Below are 22,892 nucleotides of genomic sequence, written 5' to 3' on the forward strand. Positions count from 1 at the left end.
ATAGATTTTTGCCGTATTATATTGTGATGATTTGTGCCTTGTCTTGGTGTGCAAGGAGGAATCAACAATACCTATTTAGATGTATTGGACATACGCCGTAGGTCAAGTAACCCCAAATTGTAAAGAAAGAAGAAACTGTCAAAGGCAGTCACGTAAGCTTGATGCAACCGACTGGACCCACGTACGACTAATAAATTAAACTTGCTAATCTGTGAACTACATCTAGTTGGTGTGCAAGGAAGGAAGTAGAGTGCCTAACATACGCTCGAGGATAATGGAAATTGTCAAAGAAAGAAACTGCAATCATGCAGAAGTGTGGATTGTTGCAGCACCAGACTGGACCCAGTGACTTTTAGTTTATTGTCCTGTCAATCAGCCAGCTTCATCTGGAGACAAAGCAGAGCCGTCCAGACATTCTGTAAACCGACAGGGTTAAGATTCAGATCATTAAAATAGGACCTATTGTGTACCAAGGTCGTTAAAAATCCAGCCGTGTACCACAGAGTCTCTTCACTATATAAAAATCTGTAAAAAGGCCGGGGAGTGTCCTGTTTTAGTGTCTTAAACAATGGCCTCGCTCTTTTTGGGTCCGTTGTGTTTCACCATTCCTATATCACGATGCAGTTTTATCTGGGTCCTTCCTCTGCGCTCTGTCCAGCCCTGTGCATGCCAGTTCTTTCCTATTTCACAATGCAGTTTAATTTGTGTCCTTCCTCTGCGCTCTGTCCAGCCCTGTGCATGCCAGTTCTTTCCTATTTCACAATGCAGTTTAATTTGTGTCATTCCTCTGTGCTCTGTCCAGCCCTGTGCATGCCAGTTCAAGGTGTATTCCCTCATTCAACAGCAGATACAGCTTTATTTAGAAAGCAGATTGTGCTGGGTGTGCCAGTTTGTTTAAAAGGATCTGGGCCACAGTATGCTTTCAGGGCAATGGTTCACATAATTACCTTATTTGGTGACTCGAATGTATTCCCTGTTCTTTAGCGCTATTGAAACAAGACTTGGGATGACAAAGCAGAACACACCTGTGTGACAACACAGAACTGTGTTCACATTCAATACACACTACATTTAAAAGACATACAGTACGGTGTCGCCCCTGTGAGAGACTGTTACTATAGAGCAGGGAGAGGGTGCTAGTAACACTTGCACCCACTGAACTCTTACAAACAGCACAGCTGCACAACAAAGTATTCATTTAATAAGAAATGAATATTGAAAGAAGCTTAATAAAACATTTTGACTAGAAGACTTTCTCTGCTTTAAAGACATAGAAAACATACAGAATGTTTATTTAATCTTTATAAAAGTTGACCATGGTATTTACACTGTATTTTTTGCAGATTTCCCATGCTTTTTCCCATGGTTATTATACTGTGCATTTACCATAGTTCACCCTGGTTCTCCATGTTTATTATGCTTTAGCATACCTCGCTATCCTTTACAGTGCTTACCTATGCTTTAGCTTTCACCAGTCTTTATTACACTTTACGGTGCTTGAGGACTCGGAGACTAAATTAAGTGTACTGAAGGCACGGCACAGACTCTGTGGACCTGACCGGGGAACAAGCTTGTTTCAAGCTCATGTTTCAAAAGGGGTCCTAATAACTGTTGCACGGTGGAACTGATTCTGCATCGTGGTGCCTGATTTGTATGGACTTCACCAGAGTCCAAGCCAAAACTGAACTAGCAACTGTACAATAAGCAGGGAACTTGTTTAGCTAGTCAGAGGTAAGAAAATGTTTTCTTAAGCCTTTGTTTTGATCCCTTTACAGTACTTGTGTTGCTCTGGGCTGTGCAGCGATAAGCACTGTCCCAGGGTTAGGACACTGCCTGTGTGTTCAGGGAGTATTTGTTTATTTCTCTTTGCTGTAGTTCTGCGAAGGGTAAAGATAACGGATGAAATGTGGAGCCTCTGTATCCTGAAGTAAAGCTAAACAGAGACGTGCTCAAGGTTTGGATATTCAGATATCCCTGGTATGTTTCATATTTCTGTTATCAGGAGACTCTGGCAACAGCTCAAGCTCATTAAACCCTTTTTTTGTTGTTTTTTTTTTCTGAATTGCGACAACAAGTGATGTATTTAATACAAATATTATTGTTTTTTGGGAACCTTGATGCTCAAACATTTCATTTGAATCAGATGACATGAGTAAACGAATAACACATTATCAGTGGGTAAAAAAAAGCACATTTTATTCTAGCGGAAAAATTATTTTTTTGCAACAAAGGTCACACCAGTCAATTACCCCTTCTCTCTCTCTCTCTCTCTCTCCACAATGTCTTTTTGAGATCTTGATTCTGGAACTTGTAGCCTCTTGAGGAAGACAAAGTGAGACTAGGGCATATAATACAGTGATGAATGTAGCCATGGGGTACCCAGCATTGTCACCCTTCTCTGGCCAGCGATACTGCTGTGATTTCCAACAGGGTGCATGGATTGGATATAAAAGTCCCCAGATTTCTCAGAGACATTTTCAGTCATACCCATCCAATGCATATCTACATAGATGACAGATACAAAACTTCCTCTCTGATAGAAAACTGCATCTTCTTCCTGAGCTCTGGATTCATCAGAGCCATCCCAGGAGATATTTACAGTTTCTGATTCCCTTATGGAGAGGGAAAAAACTTGAAGCTGAGCCTGAGAAACGGGGATGAATCTATGCAGGTGTTAATGCCCTTTGTGTTTAATGAGGACATGAACCTGTGTTTTAAGTGTTCAGCACTGGCCATGGTGTCGTTTCCAGATACAACCTTGTTCTTGCAGTCTTGCTTGACTGTTCCCCTGATGCCATCACAAGGGCCTTTGCCATGTGAAGTTGCTAAAATATTCCATTCTGCATCCAAGTTAAAGTCCAGTTTATGGTGGCAGGGATTTATGAAATTGGACCGGTTTTTATATTGGGCAGCATAACCAGCACTGAAGTAATGAACTGTCCTCAGGTGGGGAAGTTTTTCCTTCACTTGGATTGAAAGGATTCCTGGCAACTGTTCTACTCCACATCAATGGGAAGTTCTCAAATTTGGAATTGAGTGCAACACCTTGATTAACACCTTCCGTACTTTACTTCAGTACTATGATGGCAGTGCCAGTAACATCTTCGTATCACATAAAGGACGCTGTTCACCTGCAATAAAAGGTGCTGACTTTTTTTTCCCCACCGCTGAGCTGTTATTCATTTACTCATGTCATTTGATTTAAATTAAATGTTGAGATTTTTATGGTTTCACCCCAAGGTCAAAGGTCAAAAACTTTGTTAAGGTGTAACTTCCTTTTGTGTCTTCTACCTTTTTTTGAATTTACCGTGTGATTGACAATAAAATGACATGTCCCACAAGTCTGCAGCACAAACCATTTTTGAGTAAAAGGTTGGATAACATTAAGGGGGATACCCATCAACTATATTTTTACCTCTGTATAACTTTTAACCCCTTGACCTGATCAGTCTAAAAATGTCAATTTGAGCTTGTTTGGCTGAAACAGCCCTAAGAACCAAGTTTGGTGTAAATCGAAGATGGTACTGTTTTTAAAATCCAACTGTTTGGGGTGATTTGTCATGGAATGACCCCACAGTACCTTTAAACTGACAACAGATCAACAGGTGCTAGTCCACTGTTTCAAAGGGTGTTCTGTGAGTTAATCTGGTGCTTCTTTACAGCAGATGATAGTTTTGTTCCAGAACAATCAGTCTTCCTTGTGTCTCTGTAAATATTTCACCGTTTATGTGCAGGAATTAATTTTTGTTGCTTTCTGTACGAAGCAGTTTTGATGAGTTACTACAGGTTCTGGTTTGTTTCATTCTCAGCTGTTTTGGTAGAAACGGAGTGCAAAAATAATTAGGAACCTTTTTCCTGTTTATGTTCCATCCTCACAGTAAAAGTACATTACTGGCTTCCTCTGGGGAAAATCAAAGGGCTGGTTTCGGGAATAGAAACGCGTATGTACATGCAAGCGAGCGAGCGATACATAATAGGAAACCAGGATTGTTGTTCCCTGTCTGCATGGTGCATGACGTCTGAGCACCCAGCACGGCTGAGACCGGTATAGAAAACCACGCTAGGAGTCTCCGTTTTCTTCTAATGATCTTCTTGTGCACTGTTTGAACTTCAAGTGCTCAATTAGAAACTCTGAAGTATAAGAAGCACAGTTGAAGGGCCAGTCTTCTTGGAGGTTGATAAACATGTAACCTGCCTCATGCTTTTGATTTATTAGAGTATTTTACAGCGGTGGTTAACCCCACTTGATTGCATGCTGCATGTATTTGTAGGTGTAATCGTGCTGTAACCACGGTTAGTGCAATCCAGGGGTAGTTTCTCGTTGCTGTAGAATGCTGTAAAATCCAGCTGTGGTTTATGCTGCAGGAAATAATTTTTTTCCACTTTGCTTCTGACCCCAGATCAAAGACTCTAACTTTAAACTGGCTGGATTAGAGCTATAATTAAATTTGACCCAAGCAAACTTTTTTTAAATAATCTATCATTAGGGTGACCGTATGGCTATGTGACCTAATCGGTAGGTTTGCATTGACAGAGCCAAACTATATGATACACCTAAACTATTGCAAGTGTAAATGTAAACAGGACTTCCCAATACCAGCTTCTGCTGCTCCATTCAATAAGTGAACAGAGATCTGTTACATTTACAAGAACATTGTAATCTTGCTGGTCAGTTCCTGGTAAAGTGAACAGTTTTGCTGATCCTTGTCCGTTTCCTTTTTTGCTGTCGCTGATTAATGGTGCACATGTCTGCATAGAGATGAGAAAAACTGAGTCATGCCGAGACAAGCCTGCCATTAGTGCAGATGAGCTAGAGTTTCCTGAAGTTCATTTGAGAAATGGGAGAGGCTGCCTCGTAATGCAGGAAGCCAGGCTTAATTCTAAGTGTTAGTCTTGTCCTTATTAGCAATAAAGGCTGGGTAATAATAAGAGAGACCCTAGTTGTGATATAGTTGCTGTCTTGTTTCAGTATAGCACAAGCGTGCGTTTCATGCTCTGTAAATGTTTGACTGTTGTAGAGGAATCCGTATTGTTTATGTGAAACAGTGGTCTGTTTTTTGTTGTTTTTTTGTACCCTATTTCTGTGACACAAACAATGCGTTTTGAAACATTCTGTAACCATCCATGCACCCTTTTACGGTTTGAATGACAGTTTTATTTTTTCCTGTTGAACATTTTTTAAATAAAGATTGTCCGATTTCGTTTCTGGAGATTGCTGATTTTTTTTTTTTCAATTGTTTTTTTTATTCCACATCCAGCAATATAAAAGTATGTGCCTGTGTGCCCCGTGGGGTTTGCTTTGCCCCTCGCATTGCAGAGCTCCTGAGAGGAGCTATCGTTTCTGTAACCCGAGCTCAGAGGAATTCTCAGCAGGGCTGAGAGGTTAACTCTGCCGCTACTCCAGGGACACTTTAAAGGAAATGCTTGTGAAAATGTGTCAGTAGGAAGGAAAGATGTACCCCTGGGCCTCGTTGTATACCATATAACACTAACTCCCCATGTTTTAACTGCCTTCACACAATCCATTATCTTGGATTCAGTGAGACCCTGTTTTTCTATATAGTTACACTGAAGTGAAATCCGTGTAACTCTGTATTTGGTGGAAAGCTGCCCAAGTGGTTCAATAGATCAACAAGAATCTCAGCAAATAAATAATCAATTTCTTTAAGTAACTGCTGGAAAGAAATTAATATAGTGGATGGACGATTTTCACACAGGCTGGCATCGTGATGTATGTTTCTGTCTCTGTTGTGTTTTCACAGACCTGGCATTGTGCTGTATGTTTCTCTCTGTTGTGTTTTCACACAGGCTGGCATCATGCTGTATGTTTCTCTGGCTGTTGTGTTTTCACACAGGCTGGCATCGTGCTGTATGTTTCTCTCTCTGTTGTGTTTTCACACAGGCTGGCATCGTGATGTGTGTTTCTCTGGCTGTTGTGTTTTCACGCAGGCTGGCATCGTGCTGTATGTTTCTCTCTCTGTTGTGTTTTCACACAGGCTGGCATTGTGCTGTATGTTTCTCTGTTGTGTTTTCACACAGGCTGGCATCGTGATGTATGTTTCTCTCTCTGTTGTGTTTTCACACAGGCTGGCATCGTGATGTATGTTTCTTTCTCTGTTGTGTTTTCTCATAACCTTTTGGATATGTACAAGTCTCTTTACTCAGCTGTCCTCCACTGAAATGCTTTCCATGTGTGATCTGCAGAGCTAGTAAAGTGTTTTTTTTTTTTTGTTTGTTTTTCAATCTGGCACTGCATTTGGCAACACTAAAAGAAACTTAATAAAACCAATGACAAATGTTTGGACTAGGTTTTCTCATTGTCTCTGTCATTCATTTGAACACTGAAGACATTGAGAAAGACTTCTAGTCAGAACATTTGTTGTGGAATGTATTATGTTTCTTTAAAGTATTGCTAAATTCAGCACTATTGCATGTTTATTAGTTATGAAAGCCGCGGTTGTTCTTGGATAATCAAGTCATTACAGAAGGATGGGCAAAAGAAGTTTTGATAATTTTTTTTGATAATTATGTCGTACAGAGAAGTCCCATACAGTCAGTCCTAATAAGGTCCCTAACCCACAGGCTGCCCTGGGTCTATCACATTGCGCTACAGGATGGGAGCCCCTGACCCCCTGTGGTCTACAAGCAACCTGCAGAGCTGGTTATCGACTTAAGGCTAGTGAGGGATGGAGACATAAGAGACTTTGTAAGAGAAGCGATAAATAGGAGAGATTTGTTGTGCCTGAGGAGTTCATGCCACATTCAAGCCCAAGAGTATTACCTTTATGATGCGTCATGGGAGTCTGTTAGTGTAGTTTTACCTGTGAGTGAGGTAAGCTCCAGGGAGGGCCCTTGTTAATTTTAAACATCTGCAGCTGTTTAAATTGTTAAATCAGGGCCCCAAGTTGCAGAGGTTAAAGGGGTCAGAACATTAGAGCTCTGTATCGTTGTGCTTTGGAATTCCTTCCAGATTTGAAAGTGAAATAGTTTTATCAACAAGCAGGGCACACGGTTTGAACCTCAAACAAATGCAGCTCATGTTGACAGATTCTACAGTTTGGTAACTTTCATCCTTCAGGGCAGTTCCCCATACTGTACCTCTAAATACAGGAGAGAGAAATAATACTGTGTTTGAATAACGTGTTTACCTCCTGTCTTTCAGCACTTGGAGATTTGTGCAAACATACTTGGAAGGGTACACACTACAAAGAAAAACTGGTATTGCTTTAGTGCACTCGATGCAAACGAAGCTGAATATCACTTTGACTGGAGAGCAGCCTGTTGTTTCTCCTGGCTTTATCAGTACAAGTATCAGTAGGTCCATGAAGGAATCCCAAGGTTTGTAGGCATTTACTGGCCTTGCATTCTTTATGAATTGCTCACACAATGTGTTTTTTTTTCTTCTTTTTACTATGTGTTTGCCCAAGCCTATAGACCTGTCTGTGTGTTTCAGGGGAGTTTTTGTTGTTTGCTTTATTAGGCTCAGTGTAATGCTGTCTGTCGAGTCTGAAAGTTTTCAGAATGCAGTGGTTATACTGGACACCTCCACTCTGAATGCAGTACCCCTCATGCACATGTTTTAGTTCTGCCATCCTGGATCCAGTAATGAGGTTCGCCTCTGGCTGGTGTCTGATCTGGACTTTTACTAAGGCTTCCAGCATGCCTGGTAAACTAAAAAAGAAGCTGTGTTCAGAGAAACCATGTTAGTAAATGCACCAGTGTACAGAGGTGACGGCTTCATGGCGATTTCAGTGCAAACCAGGACACAAGACAGCCTTGAAAAGCAGAACCCTGGTAGTTTCTCCTGAATGTATGGTACAGTATGTAGCAGCGGTTACAATGAAGCAGGGATTATTGTAATAAACCCTAAAGGTCTGCGTGCGCAGCACAGAGTTGCCATGGTGAATGTCAGCTGATGATGTTACCATGCGGGCTAGCTGAGCCAATGTACATGTTTCCGGCTCGGCTGGCATGTGTGCACTGTGCTTTCCTAGATTTAGTTTTATAGAGTTTAAATTGATCACATTACTGCCTGTGTTCCTGCTGCTCTACTTTTAACCTGCTGTAAATGTTTTGGACGGACATTCAGGGTAGCGCCATGATTGATTGATTGATTATAAAAGAACAGTGGTATTGTCTTAGAGAAACGATACAGTGAGAAGGCTTCATCAATCAGCGGCCGATCACTGAGCACTGTAACGAAGAGACTTGTAAAGATCTATGCTGATCACACGTGGGGTCAGCCTAGTGAAGGTCATTATACCAGGATGCCAGTATATCTGTGGAGGGTGACTCACGGTTTACCGCACAGCTTGTAAACACTGGAGGTCAGCTTTATTAATATTGTTGTTATGGAATCTCATCTTGCCTACAGTTTTTGGTTTCACTGATTTTGGATTTTTGCAATTTTGTTTTGTTGAAGAAGGAATAATCATGCCTGGTGCTTGAAGGGTTAACAGAAAGAAATCGGTGTAATTGTGTATTTTAGACAGGATGATGTGACTGAGCCTGGCTAGAAGGCACATTCCTCAACTGTGCTGAGCTGAGCTTTACTGCACTGGTGTGTTAATGTAATGATGATGATTTTCCAAAAATGCATGGAAAGTCTGTTGTATTAAAATCTGTTGCATGTTTATATCCTAGTTTGAGGTGGGTTTATTTCAAGATCTAGTTCCACATATATATCCTGCCTGTGTGGCAATTTAGCTGACTGGACCATATGCGAAAGCTTTATTTCAAAGCTGTGATGGGCTGAGTTCATCTTTCAAAGTATGCAGAGGTGTTTGATGTTTTAATAAGAGTAGTTTAGAGAATTGTGTATAATTATCTACTTAAAGGCCTTTATGAGTATTGTAGCCCGTGAAAGAGAGAGAGACAGGGAGAGATTCATAGAGGGTGCTATAACAATCTGACATTCATCCCATAGTGACTTTCTGGATGCTTTTGTGTAAATCAACTTGGATCGTACTGCACCCGACAGGATAAATTTTGTTCTTGTAATCTACAGTGTATTTAGGAATAATAGCATTAAGCCACTCTTAATGTGGCATCATTGCCATGAGTCAAACTGGCGGATGTAAGCCATTTCAAGCAATCTAGCTCAATACAAAGGAATTCCAGATGGCTGTATCATTGGTCATTGGTTTTAGGTAGTCCTGGTGGGGTATTTTTGATCAGAAATATATATATATATATATATATATATGTGTGTGTGTGTGTGTGTATATATATATATATATATATATATATATATATATATATATATGTGTGTGTGTGTGTGTGTGTGTGTGTGTGTGTGTGTGTGTGTGTGTGTGTATATATATATATATATATATATATATATATATATATATATATATATATATATATAATATATATAATGTCATATTTTTAATAAAAAGAAGTACTTGTAATCTTTTAATTGGCACCCTCATATTGACTCCCATTTGCAGTATGCTGCAGAACAGGTATGTTGAAGTTCAAATGAGCGCTGTGTGTTTTTGCTGATTCAGTTCACAACATGCATAGGGCAGGGCTGTTCTATCTATTGGCAAGGTCTCCATTTACTGAGCTGTTGATAAATGGGACGCTTTGCAAAGACAACATTGTTCCTTGATGTACTGGTGAAACTGAACTAGTTGGCAGTATTAGTGCCTGAGCTTTCCAACTGATAAACATCTTCAGTATAATTGCCATATCATTTTTTCTTTTGGGGGGGGGGTTAGTGCTGGAGATGCAGCCCTTGTATTTGATGGCGTTGATGTGATCTGCATTTTGAAGCAGCACTGGCGACTCACCCAGAGTCTGTGTGGTCCTGTCTGGAATCCCCAATGCACCCCCAGGACATCCCTCTTCTGTGTGATCCTTGGAGTTTATTTCCTTTACTGAACATGCATGTTAAAAACAAACCCAGCTGTGCATTTCATCATGTTGATGGCACGGTGGCATGCTTATTAACAGCGGTCCTCTGCTTTTGGTGAGTGGTGTAAGGATGATAGTGTCTCTGCAGCTCTTCTGCAAAATGAATACAGCTCAACTGCTGCTTAAACTACTAGGCATTAAACAGCAGTGCATGACAGCACTTGTTCTAAAGAGTTTCCAAGTAACCTTTTTTTTTCTTTAATTTAAAAGCCTGAGAAGTATTCCAATGCACCACGGAGTTAACTTTGCATGCTGGTAAATGCTTTTTCAGCACGTCCCTTTTTGTTTGTTAAATGATGCTTTCTTATTTTGGCCTGGGTTCAGTAGAGGGTCTGCCTGTGGAAATGCGGTGTGGTTCTGCAGGGCTGTGTGATTTAAGATTGCTGCTAGTTTGGCAGTTTGTACGGTAGAAGAATGTGTTTTCCTCTGAAGCCCCATCTCTGCTAATGACGCCATTCGCTGTGTTTTAGTGAATGTCCTTATATGGGCTCTGAGATGTGTATACCTAGGATCTGAGCAGAGAGAGCATGTTAACCATATCCTCTGCAAAACCAGATGGGATCCACAAACCTGGCTCTGAGCTGCCACTACACTGTGTGAGCACCTTGCTCCTCCTGCTGGCCAGACAGAAGACAGACACGCTGTCCAGACTTGTTTTACTTGGTTTAAGCTTCAGAAATGGGGGTGGGTGACCCTTTGCCCCAGCCTTAATAAGCATTTCTGTTGACCTGCATTGACCCCTCACCACACCCCTGATAATCTCTTGGGCAGGTGGCTGACAGGCATAGTGAGATTGGCAGGCAGTGTGATTTCCATTAAGAAAGTGGTTCTTGCTTTAAATCCTGTCTTTCATCTAACATGTTGCCTCTTGTCTCTTCTGAGTTTGTTGCAGAATGTAGATGAGTGGTTTTGTAGCACAAAGCTGTGGTTTATAGAAGCTGTTCTATTTATGGATAAATATATATTTGTGCATAACCCTCGTCTTCATATCAAAGCCAGGTTTGTTTTTTTTCCTGGTGCTGCAGTTGCTGCTAGTTTACCATGCGCCTGGAGGCACCTGTCCATCAACCCTTTCAACATCGCTTTCAACACTATAGATCTTCACACATTCACTTCCGTCACCTGATCCCACCGACACCTTGGTCCACCCTAGTGTAGTGTTTGAGAAGCAGCCAGCATGCCACGCCCACACAGGGGATGCTGACAGCCGTGTCCCAGTCAATCGTGAAAACAAACCAGTCCAGGGTACGCCGCTTCGTCGTTCTCAGTCCGTTCTCGTACAAGTGAAAGCGGATGAGTTTTAATGTCTCATGAGGTTTCTTATAGAAGGGTAGGGGCCTATGGAAGGGGAGGAGCCTCTGAGAGGGGAGAGTCTCTGGAAGGGGAGGAGCCTATAGATTGTGTCAGTTAGAGATGCCCTTTCCCCTGCTTGGGAAAATGCTTGCGTTTTTTGATTTTCCACACTAACAGAGGTGTTGGATATCCAGCCAAAACTGCTGCTGAATTAGCAGTGCACTATTTCCTATAGAATTGGATAATATAGTGTTATACTTTTTATTTTTTAATATTTTTTTCATAGACTATTAGCAATAGGATTGCACTGTGTTTGTCTCCCCTACTGTATGCATCCATTATATATCCTCTATGATATTATGTATTAGACAGGTGATCTCTTCTCTCTCTTGCTTCTTGCTCTTAAGCTTATCCTTCCATATGTTCATTGTAAAGATGCATGCATATCATTTACAGTGGATACAGACACAGTTGGAAGAGAGTCTATCACACCAGGGTATTTCCAGGTTTTCCTGTTGGATTAGATGGGCTTTTATCTCTGTGGCTGGTATAATTAAACTTGCAGTAAAACCTGAAATGGCTCCAATTGCTTTGCAATGGGAGTCTTTTTTTCTGTCCTTTTGTATTCCGCTGTAACCTCCATTTACTCTTGTTGGAAAACATGGATTGAGAATTGATTAGCAGTTTGCTATGCATGTGGACTGGCTGTTGGAAAACATGGATCGAGAATTGATTAGGGGTTTGCTACGCATGTGGACTGGCAGAGCTATACTGGTGTTCTTTTCTGAAAAGAGACTAATATTGCAGATAGCAGACTGTTTGGTTCAAATTGCATGCACTGCTAACCACTGATAGAGACGTTGCGTCTACAAACTGCCCAACAATGACTGCAAGCTAACGAGATAACAATGCTGTGGACTAGAAGGAAACAGACTCTACAGACTTCAGAGAAATCAAAAGAGATAATCCCACTGGCATCAACGGGGGTCGCAAGGAGATAACAAAAGGCAGATGTATAGACCTTTTGTCTCCAGGAGTGTGAAGAATGCACTGAGTTCAGAGGTTGTCACACTAGACTACACACACAGACACACACACATTAACACTCACACAATAAATTAAATTACCTTTGCAATTGGTTAAGTGTCAGAGAAAGGGGAGGTGGACCATCTATACAGAAGGGTATTTAATGTCATGCAAACATTGTAATGTTGAGTATTGTGTTTGTCCTGTACCTGGGACCAGACTCCCTGCATATTTCAATAAACCTGGCAACTGATTGAAGAAAAGGACTCTGTGCATTTTCTTGAATCTACTTACTCACCATCTATTTTTTGTAAGTTACTTCAACTCTGACTAACATGAGGAGGGTAGGGTTATTTGTGCATTTTCTATGATAACAGGGCAGAAGAGAATTGCACACAACAGGACTGGAACATAACAGAGATGTTTATAAAAGCTATGTCAGCTAATCTTTAACATTTCATATTTATTCATTTGTTAATTTTTTTTTCAGAAAAGCTGTATAACTCTCATGGGCCCGAGCTGAGACGATCCCTCTTCTCTCTGAAGCAGTTATTTCAGGTATTCGTCTCAACAGTGAAACGTAGACAGCTGGAGACCCCAGGGTCCTGATCCTGAAGCAGGGGAATGCATCCTTGTCTTCTATTCCAGTGCACGGTCCTACATTATTGGTTTGATCTTCAGCAGGATCCATTGAATAACTGTGGAAGAGCTTGGAATGGACTGGAAGAGAAGAGGGTGCTGTAAACCCCGGGATGCTCTAAACCCCAGGATATACAGTGTGGTGCATGCATAATACCTGGCATTCAGCCAAGGCAAGGCTGCCTGCCCAGAGCACTGCTTTTTAATGAGAGCCGTGGGTGAGCTAATGTTTTGTGAGACTTGGCTGTCTTTGATTTGCATGTGGATTGAAGGCTTCCACATGTCACGCTCTGTCAAAGCACACCAATCAAACAGGAGGAGGAGGAGGGGCGAAAAAACTAACTATAAAACCAGACAAGTAAAAACAAGTCCAGCTGCAAAATCAATTCAATTAAATTTGGTGCCTGTGAGCCAAAAAATAACATCCATAGTCTATTATAATTTTACTGGTGAGCTTCCTGTAATTGCTGCTTCTAACCAGCAGGTGGCTCTAGGGAGCGATGTTATTGTTCTGCTAGTTACAGTAGGCATGTTATTACTTCAAAAATATCTGTTCCAAGACTAAGGGCAGGGCTTCCCAACCCTAGTCCTGGGAACCCCATGTGGCTTCTGGCTTTCATTCCAACTGCGCTCTCAATTACTTAACTAAACCCTTAATGGAACCAATAATTCGCGTAATTAGACCTTTTTAATTGTTCTCGGCTCCTAAAAAGTTGCAGAGTTCAAGTTACTTATAAAATGTTATAGCTAACTTGAAATCCGCAACTGTTTAAGAACTGAAAACAAGCAAAAAGGTCTAATTAAACAAGTTCAGTTCAATTTAGGGTCTAGTAAAGTAATTGAGAGCTCAGTTGGAATGAAAACCAGCAGACACAGGGTATCCCCAGGACCAGGGTTGGGAACCACTGACTTAGGGGCTGGTTTTCCATTGAGGGTAAATTGCCCATGTCATGCATTTACTATGCAGTGGGGAGTCTGCCTATAGACTGTGTTCCAGCAGTCTGTAATTTAGGGTTAAATATTCATGAAGTAGCATTTGATGTCATATTTAGATTTGGATTTCAGTATAAAAACATAAAAAAATGAATCAATTTATGATTTGTAACACTCCTATACCCCTGGCTTTACCAGTGGTGGCAGCAAACATCACCCTGAAAAGATATGTTTATATCTGCAAGCCATTCTATAAGCTTCTGCTACTGGAAGTAATGTGGATAATTGGATTTTGAGATGAGAGAGGTGTGATGGCAGGTCCTGCCAGTACACGAAGTCTGGGCATCGGCCCACTTTTCCCAGTGGCACAAGAAACACATTCCAAGCTTACTAAGTAACTCATTAGTGTGAGCAAGCTGTCATTTTTTAGTCTTTACAATTTTTTTTGTTTTTTTTTTAATGGCAGCAGACAAAAATACTGTATTATAACTTGGGTGCAGCTAACTTGCATGCATTCTCCACAAAGAATTTCAACATTCCTACAGATAAAACTGAACACAATGACTTGTTTTGAATGCTGTGTCCCTCTATCCTGTGTAAAATGGGTAGAGAAATGCTGAGTGTGCATGAGTTACCAGCCCTCCTAAAAGGTTCATTTATTAAAGCATAGGGAAGGGGTATTGGTATTGCACATGGACTGTAGGCAGAGTAAGTTATATACCAGCATTGACGAAGCACTGTAAAAAATGGAAAGCATGGTAAATTGCAAAACCTGTTCATGAATCCAAAGTAATAGTCCAGAACTTGTAATGCTGAATACACATTGGCATTCACAGATTAAAGAGCACTCGTTTGATCCTCTTCATGAATGGTCTTTTCTCTTCTGCTCTCATTAAAACCAATGTGGAATCATAATATGGGATTTTTTTAAATTTGATTTCTTCTGGTATTATTCTATTCTAGCCTCTTTTGGCAGACATTGAAATGGGATTTATAAGGACATTAGCTATAGTCTCTATGTAATTTGCTGTAGTATATTTCTTAGCGCTATTTGGTCGAGCTTTGAAGAAACACCACATTTTTTCACACTTTGTGACTCCACATCCGTTCTGTACCAGCTGTTAAATCACTTGCACTGTTCATCAGTGGTTAACATTAGAATTCATGCTAATCTGATGTAAATTAACTAGTTTTATGTGCTGTTTTTCTTTCCCCCTCCTATGCAGGATGATAAAGACCTGGTTCCGGAGTTTGTGATTTCAGAGGGGCTGACATGTCTCATTAAAGTCGGAGCCGAGGCGGATCAGAACTACCAGAATTACATCCTGAGAGGCGAGATCTGTTAATGTCCCGGGACAGAGAGCTAGCATAGTGAAACACAGCACTTCAAACACAGCATTGTGAAACACAGCACTTCAAACACAGCTAGCATTGTGAAACACAGCACTTCAAACACAGCTAGCATTGTGAAACACAGCACTTCAAACACAGCTAGCATTGTGAAACACAGCACTTCAAACACAGCTAGCATTGTGAAACACAGCACTTCAAACACAGCTAGCATTGTGAAACACAGCACTTCAAACACAGCTAGCATTGTGAAACACAGCACTTCAAACACAGCTAGCATTGTGAGACACAGCACTTCAAACACAGCATTGTGAAACACAGCACTTCAAACACAGCATTGTGAAACACAGCACTTCAAACACAGCTAGCATTGTGAAACACAGCACTTCAAACACAGCTAGCATTGTGAAACACAGCACTTCAAACACAGCATTGTGAAACACAGCACTTCAAACACAGCTAGCATTGTGAAACACAGCACTTCAAACACAGCTAGCATTGTGAAACACAGCACTTCAAACACAGCTAGCATTGTGAAACACAGCACTTCAAACACAGCTAGCATTGTGAAACACAGCACTTCAAACACAGCTAGCATTGTGAAACACAGCACTTCAAACACAGCTAGCATTGTGAAACACAGCACTTCAAACACAGCTAACATTGTGAAACACAGCACTTCAAACACAGCTAGCATTGTGAGACACAGCACTTCAAACACAGCATTATGAAACACAGCACTTCAAACACAGCTAGCATTGTGAAACACAGCTAGCATTGTGAAACACAGCACTTCAAACACAGCTAGCATTGTGAAACACAGCACTTCAAACACAGCTAGCATTGTGAAACACAACACTTCAAACACAGCAGCATTGTGAAACACAGCACTTCAAACACAGCTAGCATTGTGAAACATAGCACTTCAAACACAGCTAGCATTGTGAAACACAGCACTTCAAACACAGCTAGCATTGTGAAACACAGCACTTCAAACACAGCTAGCATTGTGAAACACAGCACTTCAAACACAGCTAGCATTGTGAAACACAACACTTCAAACACAGCTAGCATTGTGAAACACAGCACTTCAAACACAGCTAGCATTGTGAAACACAGCACTTCAAACACAGCTAGCATTGTGAAACACAGCACTTCAAACACAGCTAGCATTGTGAAACACAGCACTTCAAACACAGCTAGCATTGTGAAACACAGCACTTCAAACACAGCTAGCATTGTGAAACACAGCACTTCAAACACAGCTAGCATTGTGAAACACAGCACTTCAAACACTGGCAAACTGTGCTGCAGGGGGAAACAAAAGGGACTAGAACTCAGCGATTCAAGTCTGGCAATGCCATTCATAGTTATCTGATTAATATGTTTTTTAAAAAGGTCACAGTAAAACATGCATAAGACACAGACACATGCTCGCACACACACAATAAAACCACTTTTAAAATTCTTGAACCAAATAGTTGGAGGAAAGAGGTTTGCACAGTCCCTTTTTGGGGAATTGATATAATAAAATCATTTTGATTCACATACTTTTTTTTTTTCCCCACAAAGGAAATCTTTTCACAGCTGTGCCTATAGTTTCTATAAACTGTCATTGTAATACTGATCCATTCCAAGCTTGAACTCTTCGATTTGAGAATGTTGAAAAGGTTTTGATAGTAATGCTAATGATGCTGATTTCCTGGTGTATAGACAGCTTTCAGATCATTGATATTTATGATAATAATGCTAATGATGCTGATCTCCTGGTGTATTGACAGCTCTCAGTCAGATCATGCTCTTCGTGGATGGAATGAATGGTGTGATTAACCACAGTGAGACTCTCCAGTGGCTTTACACTCTCACTGGCAGCATGGTGAGTTGTATTGCAGACTAGCAGAGCAATTCTGTAAGGCAGGTTATCTAGGCATGGAGACCGAGGGCTTACTGGTTCCATGCAATCACATGCACAGTGAAAGGCAATGGAGCTGGCTATTGCAAAGTCTAAATAACTCCCTTATTTCAGAAGATAACAAAATGACTTTTCAAATTTTGACATGAGAAATAAATACCCTGAATGACTTCACCACCACATATAAAGCAATTGAATTTAGTTTTTTTTAAATATTAAATGAAAAATATATTTACTGTGGACACTGGGGGCTTCTGGCTCTTATTTCTTCCCTTTCTCCTATCGTGGCTGTGATCACCCTGTCTGTCTGTCTGTTCTTTTTTGTTTCTGCATTAAATTACCAGGTCTTTTGTGGCTCTCTATTGACAGGGGTGGACCTTCCCTTCGCCATAGCGGTATTCCCTCAGACCCCCCCCCCCCCCCCCCCCCCCCCCCCCCCCCCCCCTGGACTTGTAGGGTCGAGTCCCTAATGAGTGCGAAACAAAGTCAGGAGAGAGAGTGAGTGCGAGAGAGGGAGGAGTAACTCTCACTCTCTCTCTCTCCCCGTCAGCACCGTCTGGTTGTGAAGACTGCTCTGAAGTTGCTCATTGTGTTTGTGGAGTACACAGAGTCCAATGCTCAGCTTCTCATTCAGGCTGTCAGCACGGTCAGCAGGCAGAGAGGTGAGTCTGTCCATATTCTCAGTGGGATTTTAAAGCTCTGCACACCGCGCTCCCACGTTTTAAGTGAATGCATTATGAATGAACACTGATTGGTGTTGATCTGTAGCAACATTTTTTATTTCCTTTTTTCCATCATCCCTAACTTTACAATCTTAAACTCTGGTGCAATTCCTTTTTATTTATTTATTTATTAAACAGGAATAAACAACTCTGACATCTGATGCTAGGGCTTGTGTGTAGTCTTGCGTTTTCTCAGATTCATTCTAGAATTGTAAATGATGCTCCCGATGCTAATAACGACTTGGAGTAACTGTCTTTGAGGGTCTTGCCCACGTTGTCTTTTTCATTGTGGTTTGATGCACAGACACCAAGCCGTGGTCCTGTCTAATTGAAATACTGGAAGAGAAGAATGGAGCTGACGTGGAGCTGCTTGTATTCACAATGACACTAATAAACAAGGTACTGTGATCATTGAGACTTGCTTACCGCTTTGCAATGGATGCAATGATGTTGATTGTAAGGGTTTTCATATGAAGACCTGTATGAGTGCATTATGCATTGATGTTTACAAGTTCATGCACAATTCACTACACTAACAGAGTGAGTGATTACTTTGCACTCAGGTTTCTGTACTCATTTGGTGGCACTCAATCTTGCCCCTGCTTTTAAGAGTGATGTTCAAGATTTTAAAGTTTTCTAGTTGCTGCTGTAATGCTAGTTGCTACTAATGACTTTAAAATACTATTTCCTGTTAAATTAAGTAATCATCACTTTCACTAACTATTTATTTTCATTACCACTTCATTCACATGAAGCGTCGTCTGTCATAAAGATTGGCTGTTCTCCGATTGTTTCTGGGAAATCGCGTAAGTCAGATGATTTGTGTGAAGAAAAACGATTCACAGCATCATCCAAAAGTCTTTTAATTCTCAGACTCCAAATCATAAGCAGATAATTCTGGGATCATCCCAAACGTAACATTGCCTTCCCTGACCCTCTTGGAGCGAGTGATACATCCTTGATTTGGAAATAATATAGCTGCCTCCCAACATTGGCCAACAGTGTGATGTTTGGGGATCTGTAAAAATTGTGTTCCCTTGTATTGAATGGTTTTCTTTTTCACGGGCTGCTATCAGCATTGGTGTTCCAGGTGTGTTGTCGATCACCTCTGCCTGCCTAGCTGTGTCCTGCATCCTCTGTGCTTCAGGGTGCATTTTTCAGGTTGCATCTCGCATGCCTTGTTTGTCCAGCCTTTTCTTTTTTTCCTTCCAGTACATGTTTACACTTTATATTATCTTCCTAACCCTTTACCAGCCCTTCATATCCTCCAGCTTGTATCACTGTGTAGTGTTGGCCTGTCTCTGTGCCTTTCAAACTTTCAGCAAAGGGTTTCTTCTGGGTTGAAAGCACATCGGAGGGCAGACGGTGTGTATTCCAAAGTAAACGGCAAGCGTTTTAGATCTGCCAGAAATCTGCCATTTCCTTTTGACATGTGACCCCCAGGCAAGTATATCCATAAAAGTGGGCAATAACTCGCCGTGTTTCAGGAAGGGCGTGATGCCTGCTGTTGATTTATAACAGCTTAAAAATGCTTCACATCTCCTCAAAGAAATTGAACTAGCTCTTGTTTCCAACCCAGTGGTCAGCCCTGTGCTTTTATCCAGTGCTGAGCTGCTTTACTGGGCTGTTCTGATGTACCGACCTCCCTTGTCTCCCGGAGCCTGTTTAAAATCAGAGTGCTTGTGACGCACGCAGCTTGCGCTTTTCCTGTTGCTAAAAGTGCAGCACAGGTGCTGTAAATCAGTCCACGTACTGGAATGAGACCTGAATTGGAGTCGTTTTCCACGATGGTCTGTTGTAGACGAAGCTGCAGAATTTCACATAACTTTGGCAATTTTTTTTTTTTTTTTTTGAGGTCTCAGTTGAGTTATGAATGTAGAAATTATTATCCACTATTGTTTTAACTATTTTAAATAACACTTCTATGTAAAGTTTATTGATCACCAGTCCCTGGCTGATGCACACTATCAATAGCTAGTTAATATTCAAATGCAAATACAACAAACTTGCCCTTTCTACAGAAACCTTTGCTCCAGGGTACAGTTATAACTTTTTCTAAAAATTGAAACAAATTGGATCCCTTAATAAGCTTGCTTTTTTACTCATGCAGAAAAGAAGTAAAAACAGCTGTGCTTGTTCTGTTGGAGCTCCTTAAGTTCACCTCCTGAGTTATTCATGTTATTGTTTGTTTGTGTGTTTGTGTGTGTGTGTGTTTTTTTTTTAAATAAAAAGATGTAAACTTGGAACACTGGAGCAAAAGTGAATATGACCCAGCTGTTGTGTTATTTATAACATGTACTTTGTCCATTATATTAAACTGTGTTACTGCCGCAGACAGGATCCTTCGAAGGTGTCCAGCAATGCTGTCTGTGCGTCTGACCCGCTCTCTCTTCCTGTGTTCAGATACTGGCAGCTCTACCAGATCAGGACTCATTCTACGATCTCACTGACTGTCTGGAAACACAAGGCATGGAGACTGTCATCCACAGACACATGAACAACAAAGGAACCGATTCAGACCTGAAGCACCAGTTCACTTTATATGAGGTAGGAGCGTGTGCTGCATTCCCACGCGGAGACACTCCCCAGCACGGGTCTTTCAGCTCCAGTCAATCGGGAACATTCATATGTTGTCTTCTATTGTGGGCAGTAAAGTTCCAGGTTATTGCTTAAAAGAGTTCTTGAATGTGAAATCATTTTTGTTTGAGGAATATACTGTGGAAGATTTTCTCATTCCAATTAAAAAAAAAAGTACATTATGGGGGGAAAGGAGTTTGAAAAGCTCATACTGTAGAAGGACCTTCCCCTGAGTGAAGCTGAACTCCATATAGAACAGAACCGTGACTCTACCCGCTTTGTTCCAGTCAGTGACTGGATTGTCGGCTCCCTTTGTCTGAAGCCTAGGTTTCAACACACAGTTGAGTCACCGTGCTGTGTGTGTGTTCTCATCTGAGAGGCGCCTGAAGAGGGCTTTGTCATTTCTGCATGCACTTGAGGGGGGGTCTGATTTAGACTTCCAGTATTAGTAAGATAAACACCCGTCCAGAACCCTTCTTAAACACTGCAGACTGATGTAGTGGAGAAACACAGCTGATCCTCCTGCTTTCCATAAAAAGTTTATAGAGTTAACTGAATATTTTAATACTCCTTTACTGTTTATTTGCATAGCTTTGTCAGAGTGCTCTCTCTCTCTCTCTCTGGCTCTATTTCTTTCTCTCTGTCTCGATTTCACTCTCTCCTATCTTTCTATTTATTCTGTGGGTCTCAATAGAGATGTTCAGGATGTTTCTATTAATCTTTGGCAAGGGAGCTTGTTAAACAATTGCAGTTGGTAACACTTAGATGAGCACTTAGCTGTCCTTTGAACAGTTTATCTTTATAATCTCTGTGTCTCAGGGGCTGTTGGAGGTTATTAAGAAAAACTGCTGTGCACTGAGGGAAGTGCTCAGGGGTGTGTGCTGAACACTGAGGGAAGTGCTCAGGGGTGTGTGCTGCACACTGAGGGAAGTGCTCAGGGGTGTGTGCTGCACACTGAGGGAAGTGCTCGGGGGTGTGTGCTGCTTACTGAGGGAAGTGCTCAGGGGTGCGTGCTGTGCACTGAGGGAAGTGCTCAGGGGTGTGTGCTGCACACTGAGGGAAGTGCTCAGGGGTGTGTGCTGCTTACTGAGGGAAGTGCTCAGGGGTGCGTGCTGTGCACTGAGGGAAGTGCTCAGGGGTGTGTGCTGCACACTGAGGGAAGTGCTCAGGGGTGTGTGCTGCTTACTGAGGGAAGTGCTCAGGGGTGCGTGCTGTGCACTGAGGGAAGTGCTCAGGGGTGTGTGCTGCACACTGAGGGAAGTGCTCAGGGGTGTGTGCTGCACACTGAGGGAAGTGCTCAGGGGTGTGTGCTGCACACTGAGGGAAGTGCTCAGGGGTGTGTGCTGCGCACTGAGGGAAGTGCTCAGGGGTGCGTGCTGCACACTGAGGGAAGTGCTCAGGGGTGTGTGCTGCACACTGAGGGAAGTGCTCAGGGGTGTGTGCTGAACACTCAGGGAAGTGCTCAGGGGTGTGTGCTGCACACTGAGGGAAGTGCTCAGGGGTGCGTGCTGTGCACTGAGGGAAGTGCTCAGGGGTGCGTGCTGCGCACTGAGGGAAGTGCTTAGGGTTGTGTGCTGCACACTGAGGGAAGTGCTCAGGGGTGTGTGCTGCGCACTGAGGGAAGTGCTCAGGGGTGCGTGCTGCGCACTGAGGGAAGTACTCAGGGGTGCGTGCTGTGCACAGAGGGAAGTACTCAGGGGTGCATACTGGCTCAATAGTGTCAGCTCCTGCCTCTGTAAGCCTCCTCTGGAACATAAAAAACATGTAACAAAAACAACAAACAGTGTAAGGGGCTGTACTCGTGTAGCTGCGTCCCCTTTGTACTACCCAACTCCTCCCTGCAATCAGCCCGGTGCCCGGAGTAACCAATCGCTGCCTGGCCTGCAGCTGATTGCATGGGAATTGTTGAGTACATGCAGCTACACGCTTCCTCCAAGATGACGACTTCCTGTTTCCACCCACAGTCAAGTCGATCTGTCTATGGGGAAGTGTACTAACAACCTTACACAGTGCCCTTTTTGGTCGGGAGGGAGATTTACAGCTTTGATTATTTCTTTATCACAGGAGAGTAGACTGATGACTAACAGATGGGGATCTCAAAGACATTAAAGTGTTAGGAGTAATTTTGCTTTCACATAGTTGCTGTAGTACTCACTGAATGTTCTGGTGAAAAAGTCGTTCTTGAAACAGTAATGGTGAGATGCAGAACTGCTGTCAACAGCATTTTGTGCAAAAAAACAAAACAGTTTTCTAGTGAATTCTTTATGCATTCTGCTCAAAATATCTTATATGTGATACACTGATACACAATATGCACTTTAAATGAAAACAATATACAGTGTCAATTTTATTATTGAGCCAGGCAATTTGCCATCTTAGTTTATTTCTTAGCATGTGGTTAGCATAGGAATTCAGTTTACTGAAATAGAACCTAGACTGAGTCTGCGTCTCTTTAGTTTGATTGATTTGCAAGTACAATAACTGGAATCAGTTTTAACGTGGTGTTTGTAAATGGCCAT

General features: G+C 41.8%; 1 protein-coding gene across 4 annotated transcripts in view; it reads left to right on the top strand.

Moving 5' to 3' along the window:
- fhod1 (formin homology 2 domain containing 1) overlaps nucleotides 1-22,892 on the top strand; it is a 57,705-nt gene that overhangs the window by 11,824 nt on the left and 22,989 nt on the right. For all 4 annotated transcript variants that reach the window (XM_041269332.1, XM_041269334.1, XM_041269333.1 and 1 more), the window contains exons 4-9: nucleotides 12,731-12,798; nucleotides 15,039-15,144; nucleotides 16,944-17,038; nucleotides 17,625-17,736; nucleotides 18,101-18,195; nucleotides 20,200-20,343. In XM_041269332.1, the coding sequence (XP_041125266.1) occupies nucleotides 12,731-12,798; nucleotides 15,039-15,144; nucleotides 16,944-17,038; nucleotides 17,625-17,736; nucleotides 18,101-18,195; nucleotides 20,200-20,343 (620 nt within the window). The remainder of the gene's footprint in view (nucleotides 1-12,730; nucleotides 12,799-15,038; nucleotides 15,145-16,943; nucleotides 17,039-17,624; nucleotides 17,737-18,100; nucleotides 18,196-20,199; nucleotides 20,344-22,892) is intronic.

This window comes from Polyodon spathula, chromosome 13, assembly GCF_017654505.1.
Source record: "Polyodon spathula isolate WHYD16114869_AA chromosome 13, ASM1765450v1, whole genome shotgun sequence".
NCBI classification, from domain to species: domain Eukaryota; kingdom Metazoa; phylum Chordata; class Actinopteri; order Acipenseriformes; family Polyodontidae; genus Polyodon; species Polyodon spathula.